Source organism: Arachis ipaensis, chromosome B03, assembly GCF_000816755.2.
Source record: "Arachis ipaensis cultivar K30076 chromosome B03, Araip1.1, whole genome shotgun sequence".
NCBI lineage: Eukaryota > Viridiplantae > Streptophyta > Magnoliopsida > Fabales > Fabaceae > Arachis > Arachis ipaensis.
Window position 1 is genome coordinate 135169118 of NC_029787.2, and position 18936 is coordinate 135188053.

The following is an 18936-nucleotide window of genomic DNA, read 5'->3' on the forward strand; positions in this document are numbered from 1 at the left end:
TACTAGTAAATTATATTTTAAAAATTATTTTTGATTGGTTGTGATTATATATTTAAAATTATTCGAATAATAATACTCCATAAATATTGATCACCAAATAAATAAACTTTATCATATAATGGTCAAATGCCGGCTGTATCTAGATGAAAAACTTTCGCATCAATTAATAACCAGTCAGTAGTCAATCTTGTGATAATGGATTCCATGGAAAATTCTGATTGGTGTAAATAAAATTTAATATTCTATGCCACTATTACGTATTGATAAAGAATGATTTTAGGCCTCCGTATATATCAATAATTCTATATTGTTAATTTATAAATACCGAAGACTACTCCGTGGAAAAAGCTACTTTTGGTTCGTTTAAGACTTTAAATATCGCGGTTAAAGCATATTCTTTGTCAAAGTAACTTTTTCAAAATTACGACAAATAATATTATTAAGCAAAAAATCTTGAAATGTTTAAAAGTTTAAACAAAGACTAATGTTTGAAATAGAATAGGATTGATGTCTGACCGTAGATAATAACAAAGACTAAAAATTCACATGCATGTTAGGACTTAGGAGCAACAAGAAAACTAACCTGTAGAAAGTTAAATAATTATTAATTATATAATTTAACTGCAAGAGCCATTCATTACCTAAGATTCCACGACTCCATTTGCACCATTCAACGAAAAAAACAATTTTATTACAAATGGTGGGTGGCTTGTTTGTATTTAGGTCACCATCATATTGCGTTTTCCATTAGGAATTACAAATAAATAAATATACGCGTGCACATGCACAGTAACATGTTATATATGCCACCCCCTTTCCTAGTCCTTTCCTTCCAAACCTTAATTTCACTCTATATTTTTTTTTTTTTAAAATTACTAATGCCCTAAAATTATTAANGTAGCGTTCATAAAAAAATAAGTATTATTTTTATTGACAATAGTCATTCAAAAAAACAAATGTAATTATACAATTTTATAAAATGTTTTATACTGTGAGTGCATCAAAATTAAAGTCTATATAATTAAATAAGAAGAATGCTAGGGGCTAGCAGATTTTGTGAGTTGTAGTCATCAATTAGCTATCAATAGTGTATTTAAGGCCCGTTTGAAAAATTTTAGAAGTAACTTTTTTTAACTTTTGACTTATGAAAAGTAGTAGTATTAATGTCTGGTGCAATTTTCAAAACTAAATTACAACTTTCTAAAAAGCTATTTAGGAACTTATAAAGAAGTTAAAAAAATGACTTCTCTCGTAATACTTCTTCTACTTTCATCACATTTCTATAAAATAAACACTTTTAGAGTTAAAAATTTAAACACAAAATAACTTATTTATAAGTTACTTTTAACAGAATTATTTATTGTTTAAGTTATTTTAATGTTAAAAGAAACTTAATTAAGTTAACTGAACATTAATAATGTGAGATTCCATATAATGATACAAAATCATTCATTTTCCTTCCTTTTGGTGACTAATTGCTAGCCAGATTTTAATAAATCTGCCGCCTCTAGAGTTTCCCATTAAATTATTAATATGTAATTAGAGAGGGGAATTTGTGTATAAATTGGAGAAGTGAAGTCCCTTGAAAACCTCTTACATTCCCATAGTCATCTTATCCTTGTGCAGAGAGAGAGAGAGAGTTGGTCAATTCATATCCATCCTCATATTATGTTTCTTTGCATATTCTCCCTTATCATCTTTCCTTTCATCGCCTCCAGATTTTAGATTATAAGATTATTACACCTTTATTTATTTTCCCTCCTTGCCCATAGTCTTTGACACACACACACAACACTTTTCCCATCCTCTAGAATCTTCCTTCTCTATATAGATAGATAGATAGATACCTTCTAATCCATCATCAGCAACCATCTTAATTATTGATTAACAGAACCTCATCAGCTTTGCCTTGTGCGTTTCTTCTATTGTTGTTCATCATAATCATCATATACATACATACATACATACATGCAGTTATGTATGTCTGAATTTGAGAGAGATATCACCAAGAATGTCTCCAGTAATCTGTGAGATCCTCCTCTCTGGCTTCACAATCAACTCAACTCTAAGACGCCGCAGTCATTTGGTTCAATCTTTCTCAGTTGTTTTCCTCTACTGGTTCTACGTTTTCTCATGAACTAGCCCTTCATCCATCATTCATAACATTCCCAGCTTTCTCCTTTTTCATTTCAAACCATTTTACTATCAAAATTCAAAATCAAATAGTTAGTAGTATATATATATATAGTTATGGCTTCTCCGATTAGCGGAGGCTATTCTGGCTCTGGCTCTGAGGGAGATCCCCAGCAGCATACAATGGATCAAAGGAAGAGGAAGAGAATGCAGTCGAATCGGGAATCGGCGCGGAGATCGAGGATGAGGAAGCAGCAGCATCTTGATAGCCTGATTTCCCAGACTGATGAGCTGAAGAAGGAGAACAGCCAGATCAGCACAAGCATAGGGATCACCACAGAGCTTTATCTCAACATAGAATCTGAGAATGCAATCTTGAGGGCTCAGATGGCTGAACTTTCCAACAGGTTGCATTCTCTCAATGATATCATCAGTTACATCAACTCTGTGTCTAGCAGCACCGGCAACCACCACTTTCTTCATGCTCATGAGGCTCAGGAGACTCTTTTCAATGATTGTGGCTTCATGGACCCTTTCCACTCTCTGGCTGCTAATCAACCAATCATGGACATGCTCATGTATTGAATGACTCATTCATTCTTCAAATTGAATCATCTGTTAAGAGATGTGTGTGTTTTTTTACTTTTCTTTTCCTTTTCTTGTTTCTTGTTTTTCTTGTAATGTTAATCATTAGTATCAGTTATTTCATTTGTTGTATCAAACAATATTGATTAAGGGCTCTGTATATTTTGAGAAGGGGAGTTTCATCTCTTCTCTTTCTATTTTTCTTAAGAATAAATTACAATTTCTATCCATGACATGATACAAACGCTGACAAATGTATCTATATAAGAATAAAACGTCAATTGTATCCATGGAAGATGGCTTCCGTGTGCCAAAAATACCCTAACGGACCAATTGTGTAACAAACATTCGGGTACTCTTGGCACACGGAAGCCATCTTCCGTGGTTATAATTGTCGTTTTATTCTTATATGGGTACATTTGTCAGCATCGGTATCTTTTATGGATATAAATGATAATTTATTCTTTTCTTAATTTTTCTTTTTTTTTTAACCTTCACTTCTCGTGATTTTAGTAAGTTAATCACGTTTAATGCTAGTTTATACTTTATATATGATTTGTTGAGTAGGTAAGGTATTAGCACATAGATTATTGTAATAATATAAGATGTTAAGTGCTAATAATAGTCTCATAAAGTTAAAAGATCCCCTAAACAACCCAGGCTTCTAGTTATATAAAATTACAAATGAAATTTAATTAATTAATCTAAATGATAGTTGTTACATCAATATTTATTAATATCACTGCCAAGTAGAGGGATGACATCTGTCATATTATAACAAAATTTCCATGCCAATCACAGCCAGTTAATGTGCAAAGCCACTAAAGTAATTATAAAGGAAGCTAATTAAAAGAACAAAATTTGTTGGATACTTTGGTCATTCTAGAAAAAGACAATTACCAACATATGTTAGCATATGACATAATTCATTAATTTGTTTCATTTCCTTAATTGGGAACAAACGCTAGAGTTTGTGTCGTGCATAAGACTATAATAATTGCATTATTGGTTTTGAATTATTGTTTTATTGGATTTTCATGGTTGGACAGAACAAGAATCAATTCATTAACCAATAAAGTGAAACCGAAATATATGATATTCTTATTCTTATATTCCAATAACTAAAATGTATTAGGTATCATAACTAGACCTAACTAACTATGATCACTTTGATATTACAAAAAGAAAAGAAATTAAACAGACAATATCACTTTGAGTCATAATTTGTTTTGGGATCTTATAAAGTTTCAGAAAGTATGCTTCAAGTAAACTAACCATTTTTATATAATGCGTCCACCTCATACTGCACATGCAATCAAGTTTCAATGCTGTAAGCTTTTTCAGAACAAAAGCATCAATGACGCAAGACTTTGATAAGGGAAATTAGGTTTTTGGACTAAAAAAAATCCTTATGTTAACGGACCAGATATTAATATTTTTCATAATAATATATTTTTATGCTTGAACAGCTAAACTCCAAATCAATTAACACAGTTTCGCTTTGTCTTTGCTTAAATATACTCTCCCAAGTTGTTATGCCCATTGTCATTGTTCTCCTTTCTTTTGGGGGAGGGAAATGGTTACTTTTCTTTTGAGGGAAGGCAAGGGGTACGTGCATGCATATGATATATGAAATTTGAGTTCATTCTTGAACAGCATTTTATGATTGTGATACAATTGTCATCAATTGAAAGTAACATATCTGAGGTTGAATCCTCTACCGGTTTCAATTCAGTATACATTGCAATAATTGGATAATAGATATTCACATTTTTCTGTCTAAAATTTTGAATAATAACTGAGTTAGGAATCACAAAATATTGGACTATTAGGTCTGTTTTCATAAGAACTTCCTATAACAGTAGGTAATGATTAAAGGAACCATCTTTGCAAGGTACTCTTTAGCAGCCTGCTATATCTGTTCCATAATTATGGAGATATAGTTCTTAATAGACCGGATCAAATTGAAGAACAAAAAGTATAATGGTTTCCTTTAGCTGGTTTCTTCAGTATCTCCTCCACATTCTATCTATTACTAGCACTGCTTTTATTTGTCAGTGTCATGAAGTTTCAGGATTCCAACAGAATCAAAGTTGGTCAATTTATCTCAATCCCCTATTACTCTGACCATGCATGTATGTGTATCCATAAAAACATAGTCGCTTGCCTTGCCTTGCCATCCATCTATTACTTTCCCCGGTGACAAATTGAGCAACCCTGCATTTGATCTAAGATTTCAAGTTTCCTTTTCTGAAAGTTGATATCTTGGCAACCACAAAGCAATTGTTTCTAAGCATATACTGCATCCAGAAAATAACAAATGGTGATTCCCACTTCAAAGCTTTTCGTTCCGTAAAAATATGTCAGTTTTTTGCCTGCACAATGACCTGGTGTCTATCACCAAAAGTTACTACAGGAGCAGGCTCCATTGAGGAAGTGATGGAATCTCATATTATCCCTCACAACAATTTTCCTTCCTGTAATTTTCGATGCACCACACATTACAATGTGACAATCCTCACATATCCTAAGGTTCTTCATGATCTTTATAGTGGAACCTGGATCAGTGCCTAGCAATCCATATGCCAAAGCTAGTTTTTCACTATGAGCCATAAGTAAACGCTTCTTTTCTTCATCACCAATATCATATGGCACTGAACTTAGGTTTGGCTGATATCCAATTCCCTTCAATCGCTCCATAAGATCATCTAAAGCCTTCTTGATCTCACCAATTTCAGGATGTGTCGCATCGTCAGCAAAGAACTCGTGAACCATACCATTCTTCGCTTCAACCCAGCTACAACCTGGATTTTTCCTCAAATTCTTCTCTTTGATCAATTTTCTTACCCTTGACACATCATCCCATCTTCCAGCAGATGCATATGTGTTAGAAAGCAATAGATAGTTCCCTATGTTATCAGGTTCAAGATCAAACAAATGGCTAGAAGCAACTTCAGCAACATCAGGGTTCTTGTGGATGTGTGATGCTCCAAGAAGTGCTCCCCATACACCTCCATTGGGCTCCATAGGCATTGTCTGAACGAGCTGAAGTGCTTTCTCCAGGTGTCCAGCACGGCCAAGAAGATCCGCCATGCAAGCGTAATGATCAGCAGTTGGAGCAACACCATAACATTTTTCCATGGTTTCAAAGACCCTCTGACCTTGCTCTACCATGCCTGCATGAGTGCAAGCTGTAAGAACTCCTAAAAAAGTAACATGGTTTGGTTTAGTCTCAGTCTTCAACATCTCATAAAACAATTCAATAGCTGCATGAGCACGGCCATGCATTGCAAACCCTGCAATCATGGAGCTGTAAGAAAACACATTCCTTTGCTTCATTCTTGCAAACACATTATGTGCCTCTTCCACATTACCACACTTTGAATACATGTCTATCAATGCTGATCCCACAAGAACACTCTTTGCTGGTTCAAACCTAGAATTCTCAGCAATGTCCCTTATCCAATTAGCATACTTGGATGCTCCCAATTGAGCACAAGCGGATATGGCACCAATCAAGGTAACCTCATCAGCCTCCATACCCTCGTTTTGCAACCGCTCGAAAAACTCCAAGGCTTTCTTTGGCATTGCATTCTGTGCATAACCAGTAACCATTGCAGTCCAAGCCACCATATCCTTCACATTCAATCCGTCAAACAGCTCCTGCGCCGATCCCATGTCACCAGTCTTCGCATACGCAACAATCAACTCGGTCCAAGAAACCACATCCCGTTCTGACATTTCATCAAACACCTTGCGTGCACAGTGCAAAGAACCGCATTTTACATACATATTGATCATTGTGTTGTTTACGTACAAATCAGACTCAAACCCACCAACTAACACCGTCTGGGCATGAAGCTGCGCCCCCAAGGTCGCGTCACGCGCGGCGCCACAAGCCGTGAACAGAGCAGAGAACATAAATGACACGGGACCAATGCCTTTCGTCCTCATGGAGGCGTAAAGGCGAAATGCCTCGGAAAGTGGTCCCTTCAGGGCATAGCCACGAACAAGAGCCGTCCATAGAAAGGGGTTGATAGGGTTTTGGACCTGTGAGAAGACGAGGCGAGGGTAAGATTCCACTGGAACGTGGAGCACCGTGAGGACGCGGATGAGTTTGGTAATGACGTAGGAACATTGGTGGAGGTCGTTGCGATAGATGTGAGCGTGGACTTCTTTGACTTTTTTGAGGTTGGTGCAGCCTTGAAGGACAGATACCAATTGCGACTCCAAAGCCTTTCGATGCAGTACCATATTTTTCTGGTGTGAGGGAAAAAAAGTTCAAATTTTTCTACTACATTTTGATTATTGAAATCTGCACTACCTTAATTATTACTGTTACTATATATTATATAATAAGCGCCACGTATTTTTGTTAGGTATTGTCCAGAACCACGTGTTCAAGTTGTTGACTTTAATCTAATCTTGATCTTGTTGACCTGCCATTGGCCACTTTTGGTAGCCATAGCTTGTTGGAACTTGGAAGAGAGTAGGAGAGAAATGGGAAAGGGGTTGAGGGAGTTGGGAGTGAAGGACTTCTTGGAGGCAGGGTTATCAGTGGCAGAAGCCATTGAATTTGATGGTGTTTTGAGGGAAATTGTGTCCCTTTGTGTTTGCTCTACAGATATCTGGCGCCAAATTGTGACTCGGAGAGTGCTGAAGCCATCTCACCCTCATTCATTCCACCAACTTGTTTATTACTCTCTCTATCAATCTTCTTCCAATGCTTCTCATCATGCTGATCCTCCTCTATATTGGTTCCCTTCTTTGTAAGTACTCTTAACTCCGCTTTCTCTTTCTCTTTTGTCTTATATCTTTTTTTTTTTTTTTGCAATAAGTCTTATATCTTGTTTTAGTGTTCATTGCAACATTTTGATTGTAGGGAACAGGCCAGAATTTCCAACTTGGGGCATGTCATGGAAACCTATGGTCCAAAGCTTTTTGGGTCTTCCTACAAAGACCCAATTACCAGTTATCCTCTCATGCACAAGTTTTCTGTCGACAATCCTCAGGCAAGCATTAACACCCTTCGTTTTTTTTTATCATTGTTATGATTTGAAGTTATCCTATTCCATCTCATAATGAAATCATGGATTGTTATTGTTGTGGGGGGTAGGAATACTGGTCCATTGTTCTCAAGGAACTCTCAGTTTCATTCATTGAAGCTCCAAGGTGCATTTTGGATACTTCTGATCCCTCAAAACATGGAGGAGCTTGGCTTCCCGGCTCTGTCTTGAATATTGCTGATTGCTGCTTGCAGCCGTGCGCACGCCCCTACAAATCGGATGACAGTTTAGCCATCGTTTGGAGAGATGAAGAATGTGATGATTCCATGGTTAATCGTATGACACTCAAACAACTCCGACAGCAAGTAATGTATGTTCTCCTTTTAGATTTTATAATTGAAGCAGTTTTCAATCTGTGATCTCCTTTTCAACACATTTTGCCTTATTAATTCAAGGTTGGTAGCAAGTGCAATAGATGCCACATTCTCAAAGGGAGATGCAATTGCAATTGACATGCAAATGACAGTTAATGCCGTTGTTATATATTTGGCCATTGTTCTAGCAGGATGTGCTGTGGTATCTATAGCAGATAGCTTTGCACCAAAAGAAATTTCTTCTCGGTTGCGTGTTTCTAAAGCAAAGGGAATTTTCACACAGGTAACTGTTTAAATCCGGTGCTGTGCATGACTTTAGTAGCATAACAACTGTTGATTGAAGTGAGGCTATTCGATATGTGGAAAGACGTCTTTGCTCTTTCTTCATTACCAATTTCTATATACAATCTTGATCAGTATATGTGAAGCAATGCTCAAGTTAAATACCTAAATAGTTTCAATGTTTCCGGAAATCTCATCTCTAGCAGCAGTCAAATTTATCAGTGTTACAGCTACTTTTGAACTTTTAATGGTGTTACTATCTATTTGATAAGTTTCCTGTAGGAGGTTAAAACTAGAAAAAGAAATGAGGGAGAGATATCTAGTTGTTTTAAGATAAATTTTAGTAGTTCCTTATGAATTTGAATACCAAGAGAGTTTGATGGCTCCCAACTTACACATAGTAGAAGATTCATATGTTTAGTCATTTCATAATATAGCCAATTTCATATCCCAAATATTGTATTTCACTCAGCTTTAATTTTCAGGATTTCATATTAAGAGGTGGCAAGAAATTCCATTTGTACAGGTAAAACTTTTGTTAACTTTATACTTACAATTGACTTTTTGCCTTGGCACTGTTTTGATATAATTGGCATGTTTAGTGTAATTAAAGCCATCCGAATTACTTAAGTCGAACCTTTTCTTCTCTAGAGTGATTTATATAGGTGAGTTTCAGCACATAAACCACTGGAAACCTCATTTTCCATATTTCTTCTTGCAGTCGAGTCACTGAAGCGGCTTCATGTAAAGTTATCGTGGTCCCTGTGACTGGCGAAGAACTAGGTGTACAGTTAAGAGAACAAGACATGTCATGGAAGGCTTTCCTTTCTACTGTCAGTCAAAACGGCAGGTACTGTGTGGCATTGTGTCTCTTCCCCTCATATTAACATATTAATCTAATAAATGGTAACTTTTGTGTTGTTAAACCATATTTTAATCTAGTAAAAGTAGGGTAAAGTTTGCTAACTTAATGATCACTGATAATCATTCTTTTCTTGTATTTTGTGTAACTTATCATCCAAGTTATCCAACTCTTTGCTCTTGGCTCTTGGCAGATCAGGCGGCTACTCTCCGATATATCAATCAGTTGATTCTGTCACTAACATACTATTTTCGTCAGGAACCACAGGTAAAGATTATCCTTCAACTGTGTCAGGTTGTGACTATCATTCTAATGCTTTTCTTGTTATATACTCATATGTTTTGATTCCATCAGGAGATCCAAAAGCTATTCCTTGGACTCAACTTGCACCAATAAGAAGTGCTGCCGATGGATGGGCTGCAATTGATATTCAACCTGGAGATGTCTATTGTTGGCCTACAAATTTAGGATGGGTGATCGGACCAACCGTGTTATACCATTGTTTTCTAAATGGTGCAGCTCTTGCTCTTTACCATGGATCGCCTCAAGGCAGCGATTTTGGAAAATTTGTCCAGGTGATTCTTCCAAATCAGTTGTTCCATTACTCGTATCATTGTACAATGGTAACGATTATTTTGATCTCCTGAAAAGCTGGGAGTGCATACAAAGAACTTATAGAACTATGATTTTTCAGGATGCAGGTGTTACCATACTGGGAACTGTGCCGAGCTTAGTTAAAGCTTGGAAGAGTACACAATGCATGGAGGGTTTGGATTGGACAAAGATAAAGTAACATCTCTCACGAGTTTAAATAATCAAGTGAGTAGCTAAACCACTAATGGAAAATAGACTGAACTAGTTAAATATGTGTAGGGCATTTTGTTCCAGTGGAGAAACTTCAAATGTTGATGATGATCTATGGTTGTCTTCAAAAGCTTACTACAGTCCAATTGTTGAATTGTGTGGAGGAACAGAACTTGCCTCTAGTTACATTGCGGGAAGCCCACTTCAGCCTCAAGCCTTTGGTGCTTTTAGCACAGCATCAATGACAACTGGTTTTGTCATTCTTGATGAAAATGGAGTTGCTTATGTAAGTACATTTTCTGGATTATAAATATTCCATTGTCATTGAAAATAGGTTTTCTAATGTGTTTGATCTCTTTGAACTATATGACAGCCAGAGGGTGTTCCCTGTGTTGGTGAGGTGGGCTTGTTCCCTTTATCTCTTGGTGCTTCTGATAGATTGCTTAATGCTGATCATGATATGGTTTACTTTAAGGGAATGCCAACTTATAAAGGACAGGTATCTACTTCAATTGCTGCATTTAGTCCCAACGAATGATTTTCGCATGTAGATGCAGCTAGAGAGATGAGATTGTTTTGATTCTATACCATATATGGATGGTTAGATGATCTGTTATCAAATGTTAATAACTTCATAAGCTATCAATGTGCCAAAGTACTATTAATCATTTTCTGATTGCCCTTCTTTGTAAATTAGAGCATAATAATTAAATATTTAATCATAATTATTATTTCTGTATTAACAGGTACTTAGGAGACATGGGGATATAATAAAGAGAACTGTTGGAGGCTATATTATTGTACAAGGGAGGGCAGATGACACCATGAATCTTGGTGGAATAAAGGTATTAATTAGTATTATCATTGCTTTTGCTATTATGAGACTGGCTATTATTGGTGCTTAGGATTTTTCTGTTTCTGTAACTCTGATTTGCAGACAAGTTCTATAGAAATCGAGCGTGTCTGTGATAGGGCCGACGAATGCATTTCGGAGACGGCAGCAGTCAGTGTTGCTCCTCCAAGTGGTGGTCCTGAACAGCTGGCCATATTTGTTGTTTTAAAGAAAGGATACGTTTCCAATGCAGAAACTCTAAAGCTGAGATTTTCCAAAGCAATTCAAAGCAACCTTAATCCTTTGTTTAAGGTATGATCATTAAACAGTTGAGATTGATACCAATAGCACTTTATTATTTGGTGAAGGGACACAAAATTGATTCAACATTCAAAACTTTTCTCATTGCATCACACTACAGGTAAGCCATGTTAAAGTTGTGGGGGAGTTTCCACGAACAGCTTCGAACAAAATACTGAGGAGAGTTCTGAGAGATCAAATGAAGCAAGAGTTATCAGTTAAGAGCAGACTTTAGCGACAGACCATAATAAACAATATTGGAGGAGCATGTCTATAATAATGTTCAAGGAATACAATGTAATACCATAAAAAATGTTTTGCAAAAGGTTATGGGAACATAAAAGTACAAATCTGATGTTGAAGAAATGATATATCGTATGATTTGAAGTCAATGGCACAGGCACAACATTCAAAGGATTGACATCTTTTTGCCTTCTTCAATCTTCATGTCCCGGTTACATGAAGTAGCGGGAGTTTAATTTTTTTTTTTTTACCGAATACTCGCCGCAACCTCTTAATTGAGTATGGGGAGACTATGCTATTTGAGCTATTGCTTCTTGGCGCGGGAGTTTAATTTAGTTGATTTCATTTCTTTTTTAAAATAGAATAAGGTAAGTAGAAAATTTGCCTTAATTAATTTANNTAGACATTTCATGTAAAAAATATTTTTATCTAATAATTATATTTAGGTATAACAATATAAAAATATTTTTTGTTTAGTCATAATGTTAAAAAAGGAAAAGTCTAGGAGGCCAGCAACTTTTCTAAATTCTGGCAAGGAAAAGTGAGTCATTGGATGAAATCTCACACCATTAAAATCATCATTGATGGCTACAAATACCAAAAGTTGCTGGCCTAGCACTCCTCGTTAAAAAAATATAAATTGTAGCTTCTAGAAAAAGATTTTTTTTTCTTTAATATTTTTACTTTTACTACTAAAATTTTGCCAAACACACTAATAAATAAATAAAAAAATATTTTTCTAATAACTTAATGACATCTAAACAAGTTCTAAACCGCCTCTAATATTTGAAAATGTTAAACTTCCCTTTTGATAATAACAAAAATATCCTTAAAACATTATAAACGATAAAAATAATCTTAAAATATTTTAAAATGTTATAAAAATAACATAAAAATATTTTTTTATAGGTAACAAAAAATTTTTATATTTGTTAAATGGTGTATGCATTCGATTCAAAATTTTGTATGAATATTTAAATAATTATTTAAAAAATATAAAAAATACAACAAAATTCAATTTCTAAATTTTTTCTTTACTTTTTAAAATTATTCTTGTTCATTAATTAAAAAAAATCACAAAACAATTTAATAAGCGTAAAATCATCATATTTTAAGGATAAAATCATTATTCTAATTATAGTTGCAAAAAGTTATATTAAAATTTAATTTTTAAAATATTTATTGAAAATATATTAGATATTTTATAATATTTTGATCGTAAATATAAGTGAAAATATTTTAAAAAATGAGTTCGGTTTTATTTGTTAACGACTTTACCCTCAATTCAGCTTTCATCAAGTTAATTAAACAGAAATAAAACTTTATCTTCAAAATGGATACAAAAAAAACGAGGAAAAGCGTGAGTATCATTTGGTGATCCATCTACTCTAATACTTAGCACCTTCATTTGAATAAATTTCATTCCTACAAGATTCAGAAACAGTGAAGAAAAAACCATGCATTACTAAGTTTTGGTATGCATGATTTTCTGCTAATCGATTAGAGCACACTAGGTGTTTGATGAAATGCTTTATAGAAGATTCCCACACTGTCTTTTCAAAATTTCAATTAATCATTACATCTTTTAAACTACATGTTCTCTTGCATGCACTGCCCGCCGGTCCGGGATGAGTTCTTCTGTTTGGTACTGATGTTTGTTTAATTCTGTTTTACTTGGTGAAAAGTTCTTGGAATTTTGTGATGTTAATAAGTTATTTTCTCTGTGTGGTCATGCATTAAACGCAGCTAAAGCCTTTGTTTTATGAACTATAATAGTGATACCCTTCTCCTTTTCTTCTTTGACACCAGGTCCAGGCTAAGCAGAAGCAGGCAGACAGAAGCTTAAAATATGTGTTATTATTGACAACCTTGTGTCCTGTTTGATTGGTTGCTTCACAACGAAGTAATCAAAATGCTATATCTCCAAACTACTGTCCTTCCCAGTAAATCCCAGATGCCCTTCTCCTTTTTGTAGCACAAAAATGGATGATTGTTTGCGTTCATTCTCATCAGTTAATGTTCAGAATTCTAGTTTAGAATCTACTCATGCCATTATTCATTTGGGATTCTTGTTTCATTCCCCTGTATCTACCCATTGCACTCTGAAGTAGTTTTCTTGCTATGCTTCAGGAGAATCTCCTTCAAATACTGAATATGATTCTGAACCTAAACCTGACTCTAACAAAAGAGTTAGGCCTAAGGCAAGAACGCAGTCTTCAAAAGATGTGGCATCTGGCAATGGTGAAATAGGTTCTGCTGATGCCTTCCCTACAACAATTCCAAGGAAGCCAAGGCATGCAGGGGCGGAGCTAGAAATTTTTTTGGGAGGGGCGAACATGAAAACTATAAATTAAGAAGAGTGAAAAAATGAAAATTAAAAGGAAACTAAACTAAAAAATTAAAGGTTTGGGAGGGGCCATTGCCCCCCTTCCCACAAACGTGGCTCCGCCACTGAAGGCATGGTCGTAGAAGCGAAGCGATGGCAGTGGAAGATTACATACATGGTTCGTTTGAACGCACATTTGAAATAATTCGGCAGCAAAAATAAGATGTTTTGGAGGATCAGGAAAACATAATGAAGGATAGCGTCCATGGCAATTATGAATCTGGAAGCAGTGATGATGATGATGATGATGATGATGATGATAATGATGATGATGATGATGATGGTGAAGAGGAGTTGAAGCAGGACAATGAAGAAGAGAAAGATGATGAAGATGACAATGACAGGGTAAAGAATATGGTGATTGAGGAAGAAAGTGAAAACTGATGATTACTGGGTGCAGGAGATCAACTGTTTGGAGTGGGAGAATTTTGCTTTCCATTCCAGCCCATTAATTATCCTTGTATTTAAAGGTTATAACAGGTAAACTCCCCTATTCTAAATAATATAGTATGTTTTCATTCACTAATAATAATAAAAAAGGCATAAAAACCAGCCTTTGGTGTTTGAAATTGTTATTCCACATAGCAAGTGATAACTGGAAACTTTTGAAAGAGCTGGAGGAAGCAATCAAAGTATATTGGAACGCCAAAGATCGGTTACCTCCTCGGGTATAAATCTTTTTTCTTATAGCTAAGCCTCAAACTTGCTAGAAGCCTTAAACTGCAATTCATATAATGCCTTGAATTTTCTGTTTATAGGCTGTTAAGATTGACATTAACATCAAGAGAGACTTGGCATATGCCCTGAAATTTAAAGGATGTCCTCAAATTTTGTTTTTGCGGGGACACGGAGTAGTGTACAGGAAGAAAGGTGAGATTGCTGCTCTTTCTAGTCGCATTTTAAACAGAGAAGTATTGTACATTCATTTTACCTAGTACATTGAGCAGATATATACCTCATTTCATGTATGATGCATGAAGAGATACAAATAACATATCTCTCTGAATATACTAGGCCACATACTCACATAGTATTTGTTTGGTTAGCTTCGTTCCAAGACAGCATTCTCGTTGTTTTAGTTTTTCTTTTTCACAATGAAACACTGCTTCTGATGCCATTGCAGAAGTGAGAAGTGCCGATGAGCTAGTTCAGATGATGCCATTTTTCTATTACAATGCAAAGAAAGCCTGCCTGGATTGACAACAAGGCTTTGCCACGTTTTCGTTTTTAATGAAATTTCAGAAATGTCATGTAGCCCTTATCAACTAGAATATTGTCTTTGTTGTGATGCGTACAACCAAATATGCCGCAACATTTGTTTCACTGTGATCTTGTATTAAGGAAAAGTAAATAACTAAGGTGAGTTTGTGTATATATTTTCCAACCGATCAAAATTAGAACTCTTTTTCCATAACAATTTTGTGTAGTCAAATTTGCATTGTGTTATATATAGTAGATGTTTTCAAAATATTGAACACACTAGTTTGCATTGACCATTTCACTTTCTAAAAAAAGGAGTTTCTCACTACATCGTTTTCTTTTTTTATAGGGTTTACTGTTACTCCCATAATACGCTAGTACCCCTTTTTTCATGTCATAATCATATGCATAAATTGGGAAATTATATGAAATATCTAATTTCTAAGAATGGTTCTTTTTCTCAAAAAAAGTCAGAAGAAAATTGCCTCTTATTTTCTGAATAAAAAGATTTCTTTTTCAAAGAATAAAATACCCCATTGGTCACAGAATATTCTGTGGTCTTATTTATTAGCCATAGTCATTATCATTTATATTCCATATATAGCGCTCTCCTTTGCAGGAAGCAAATATTATTTTCCTTATACGCTAATTTAGAGAGCAACACCATATACTTTTTAATAACCTTTTTCTCACCATTCATTATTTATATAGATTTAGATAACAAAGTAAAAGAAAGTATTGAATATCTTAATATTTGATATTTTGTCTTCAACAATTAAATGAAAAAGGACATTATGATTGTTATTCATTAGATCTAGATCATTGGTGTTGCAGTGCTTTGCAAGTTGTAACACCTATCTAGATCCATATTTGGTGCTGCTGTCTCTGAATAACTGAATATGAATTATGAAACAATTTCCTTGATATAAACAGCTTTCGAAAGCGATAGCTTTCTGTTGTCTTCGTAAATGCATGATAATATTTAAAAGCATGCTTTATATTATGATAGTATTTTCTACAAAATATGGTTACAAATGACGTATCTTCTGCCATATAGCTACTGCTGTCTTGTTTTTATCAACCACCGAAATTTTGCAAAATAACGGAGGCATGAAAGAGACATTTTTGATGTAATAATCACCTTAAGAGCGACGAATAAAAATGGAGAGTTTGGTAATTTAAATATTATTATTTCTTTATTATATGGGGACAGTGTTTTGCTTCGGTAGGTCATATAACATTCACAGCATGCACGAGGGCAACTACTTCTACAAGTTGCATGCATCTCACATGGATTCATAGCCACAGATCCTCGTGTGGAGCACCAACATGGAATTCAATTCACCTAACCTAATTTTGTGAAACTCTAAATTACCCTTCATGCTTTTACACTTATGAAGTATAGATGTTTAGTTGAGGTTTTATGATTGGACACACACTACAAAAAAAATGCTGAATACTATTGGATTTATTGTTGAATTTAGTATCAGATGTTAGTGGCGGATTTACCGGTGGATTTGACAATAAAATCGTCGGATAAAAAAGTTGTCGTCGGATTTGATATTCTGACAGTAAAGTCGCCGATAATAATTGGAGAGAAATCAAGAAAAATTGACACCGGGATTACTGTGGGATTTACCGTTGGATTTATCCACAGGTAAATCTCAATTAATGAAACGTGGCGTTTTGGTCATATGCAATGCATTATCATCGGATTTATCTGCCGATAAACCTAATATAAATTCAAAATGCGCGGTCCACTCCCCTCACTTTTGAGAACAGCCTTCTCTCTCCCCCATTCAGCTCTCTCTTCTCTCTCCCCTACAACATCCTCTGGCAGCCCCTCTGGCCATCCTCCGCCACTGCTGCTCACCTCCATTCTCTTCTAAAGTATGTGCCAAGTTGTCTGGATCATGTTTCGTTACCTCAAATGGAGTTGCTCCATCTATCTCCGCCACTGTTAGAAGAGTTGTCGCTGCCACTCCCTCTGTCGCCAGAGCTATGTCTCTCCTCCGTCGTCCAGGTAGGTTGGCCTCATTTCTCTCCCTATTCCATCCTATTTTCATTTTTGTTTAATAAAAAAATCCAAACCTTTTTTGCCCTAACCCCTTTTTTGAACCATCATTCAAGTCCACCTCTGTCTCTGGTTCCTCTGTTCGCGACGAATTAGAGATGAAGAACAAGAAAACAAAATTAATGTTAGATGTGCATGTAACGAAAAATAGCCTACAACGACCATGATGAAAGTTCTGCTGTCGACGATGTTACTACCGAAAAGGAAAATAGTATTTTATTTTATTCAAAATAATTTTTTTTATTTTTTATTTGTCAAAAAGTTATTTATTTACTACTAAAAAAATACTATTCTAATTTTTTTTCCTAAATTTGCTTTTGTTTTTGATGAATGTTAAGGTAGGTCTACAAAAGATGTGTTGGTATTTGAAGGTTGATTAGTATAAGGCAGTGGTAAACATTTTTAAGTTTGGTTTAAATTATATTTTTGGACTAATGATGGCTGAATGTCAATTAGTGTTTGATATGGCTAGTTGATTGATTTTGTATGTGATTGTATTTGGCTGATGTTGTGAATTTTAGATTTGGTGAATAAATCTGCAAAGTTTTTATGATTTGGGTGCTTTTGGTGTTTGCTTGGTTTTCGTTTATATATGGTTTGTGAACTCATGATTGAATGTTAATGGTGACTATGCAGATTTTTTATTTTAAGTTTTTTATTGGATTCTTTTTGGCTGTTGTAGATTTTTACAAAATAACAACTTAACAGATCAAGTTCTATGAAACTTAATTGAAATCCGGATTGGATAACTAAGAAAACTTATTTACTTTTCAACTTTTAAAATTCTCTCATATGATTAATATTAATAATAGTTGATAATGAAATTTTTATTGGTTATGAATTTATGTTTGATTTGGCTATTGTGGCTTAATTTACGATAATATATGGTTAATGTTGTGGACGATAAATTATTTAATTGTTAATATCATAAATAGTTTGGTATGGTTGATTCTTTATGTAACGTAGTAGTATTAGTATAGCGGTATAGCCTAATCTCTAATGCTCATCAGTATTACTCTTTCGATTTCTAATTTAATTTTGTTCAATTTTTGTAATTGAGGGTTTGATCTATTTTAAATTTGATTTCCTTTTTAATTGAATTCTCTTTTTTTTTTTAATGATAAACTTTGATATTTAAATTTGTTTGTGAACTTTTAACTAAAAATTTAATTATTAATAATAAATAATATATTACCATCGGATTTACTAGGAGAAAAATCCGACGGTAACAAACTCCATAATTTCGCAATTAAAAGTTTATATTGGCCATTAAATCCGCCGGTAATTAGTGGCGGATAAAAAAATCTTATGGTACTAGTAGATTTTTTTGATAAATCTCCATTGTATACATTGTACAAATATTTCATTGGCTCCCATACTATTCAGAATAACCATCCAGATACTAGGGATAATAAATATCTCATCCCAAAAGCTTAAACTGATTTTGGGATTCACCAAGAATCGAACTGATACAACTCATCCCAAAAGCTTCAACTGATAGGAAAAGATAACACTAATAGTTATATCTCTAATACTGAATCGAACATCTCTAAACCTCTATTATACACATTGAACAAATATTCCATTGGTTTCTTATTTTTTTCTTTTGATATTATATTTGTTTGACACACTTTTTTTAATATAATTTTGTCTTAATAAAAAATAAGGAGAATTTAGCGACCTTATTTGGTAATTTAACATACAACAACGCAAGACCCATGCACGTACTATCCTTGTCAATCTTTAATTTCTTATTTACTATTTATTTGGTGATTGTTTGCTTTTTAATTAGGGGTGTTCGCAAATCGAATTAGGTTGAATATGATCATCGATCCTCACTAAATTCATTTGATTA

At 34.5% G+C, this 18936-nt stretch overlaps 3 protein-coding genes and 1 long non-coding RNA gene across 13 annotated transcripts; 3 read left to right on the top strand and 1 right to left on the bottom strand.

Moving 5' to 3' along the window:
• LOC107632199 (bZIP transcription factor 44-like) lies at nucleotides 1573-2942 on the top strand. The gene is made up of 2 exons (XM_016335889.2): nucleotides 1573-1843; nucleotides 2245-2942. Exon 2 carries the CDS (start codon nucleotides 2251-2253, stop codon nucleotides 2716-2718), a length of 468 nt encoding a protein of 155 aa, XP_016191375.1. The 5' UTR covers nucleotides 1573-1843; nucleotides 2245-2250; the 3' UTR covers nucleotides 2719-2942.
• LOC107632198 (pentatricopeptide repeat-containing protein At5g44230) lies at nucleotides 2809-7103 on the bottom strand. Its single transcript, XM_016335888.2, has one exon. The coding sequence runs from the start codon at nucleotides 6970-6972 to the stop codon at nucleotides 5116-5118; it is 1857 nt and encodes a 618-aa protein (XP_016191374.1). The 5' UTR covers nucleotides 6973-7103; the 3' UTR covers nucleotides 2809-5115.
• LOC107632197 (probable acyl-activating enzyme 18, peroxisomal) lies at nucleotides 7182-11599 on the top strand. Its single transcript, XM_021120064.1, has 14 exons — nucleotides 7182-7487; nucleotides 7601-7730; nucleotides 7835-8094; nucleotides 8180-8381; nucleotides 8866-8906; nucleotides 9102-9230; nucleotides 9436-9509; nucleotides 9597-9817; nucleotides 9937-10031; nucleotides 10116-10332; nucleotides 10420-10545; nucleotides 10793-10891; nucleotides 10984-11190; nucleotides 11300-11599. Exons 1-14 carry the CDS (start codon nucleotides 7219-7221, stop codon nucleotides 11411-11413), a joined length of 2184 nt encoding a protein of 727 aa, XP_020975723.1. The 5' UTR covers nucleotides 7182-7218; the 3' UTR covers nucleotides 11414-11599.
• On the top strand, nucleotides 12686-15179 carry LOC107634837. 10 transcript variants are annotated; one of them, XR_002360108.1, is made up of 6 exons: nucleotides 12721-12896; nucleotides 13231-13324; nucleotides 13552-14287; nucleotides 14361-14475; nucleotides 14566-14677; nucleotides 14931-15179. It is a non-coding gene; the product is annotated as an uncharacterized LOC107634837 (long non-coding RNA). The 10 variants fall into 10 exon arrangements; XR_002360103.1 differs by having other exon boundaries at nucleotides 12722-12896; nucleotides 13231-13364; XR_002360109.1 differs by having other exon boundaries at nucleotides 12722-12896; nucleotides 13237-13324.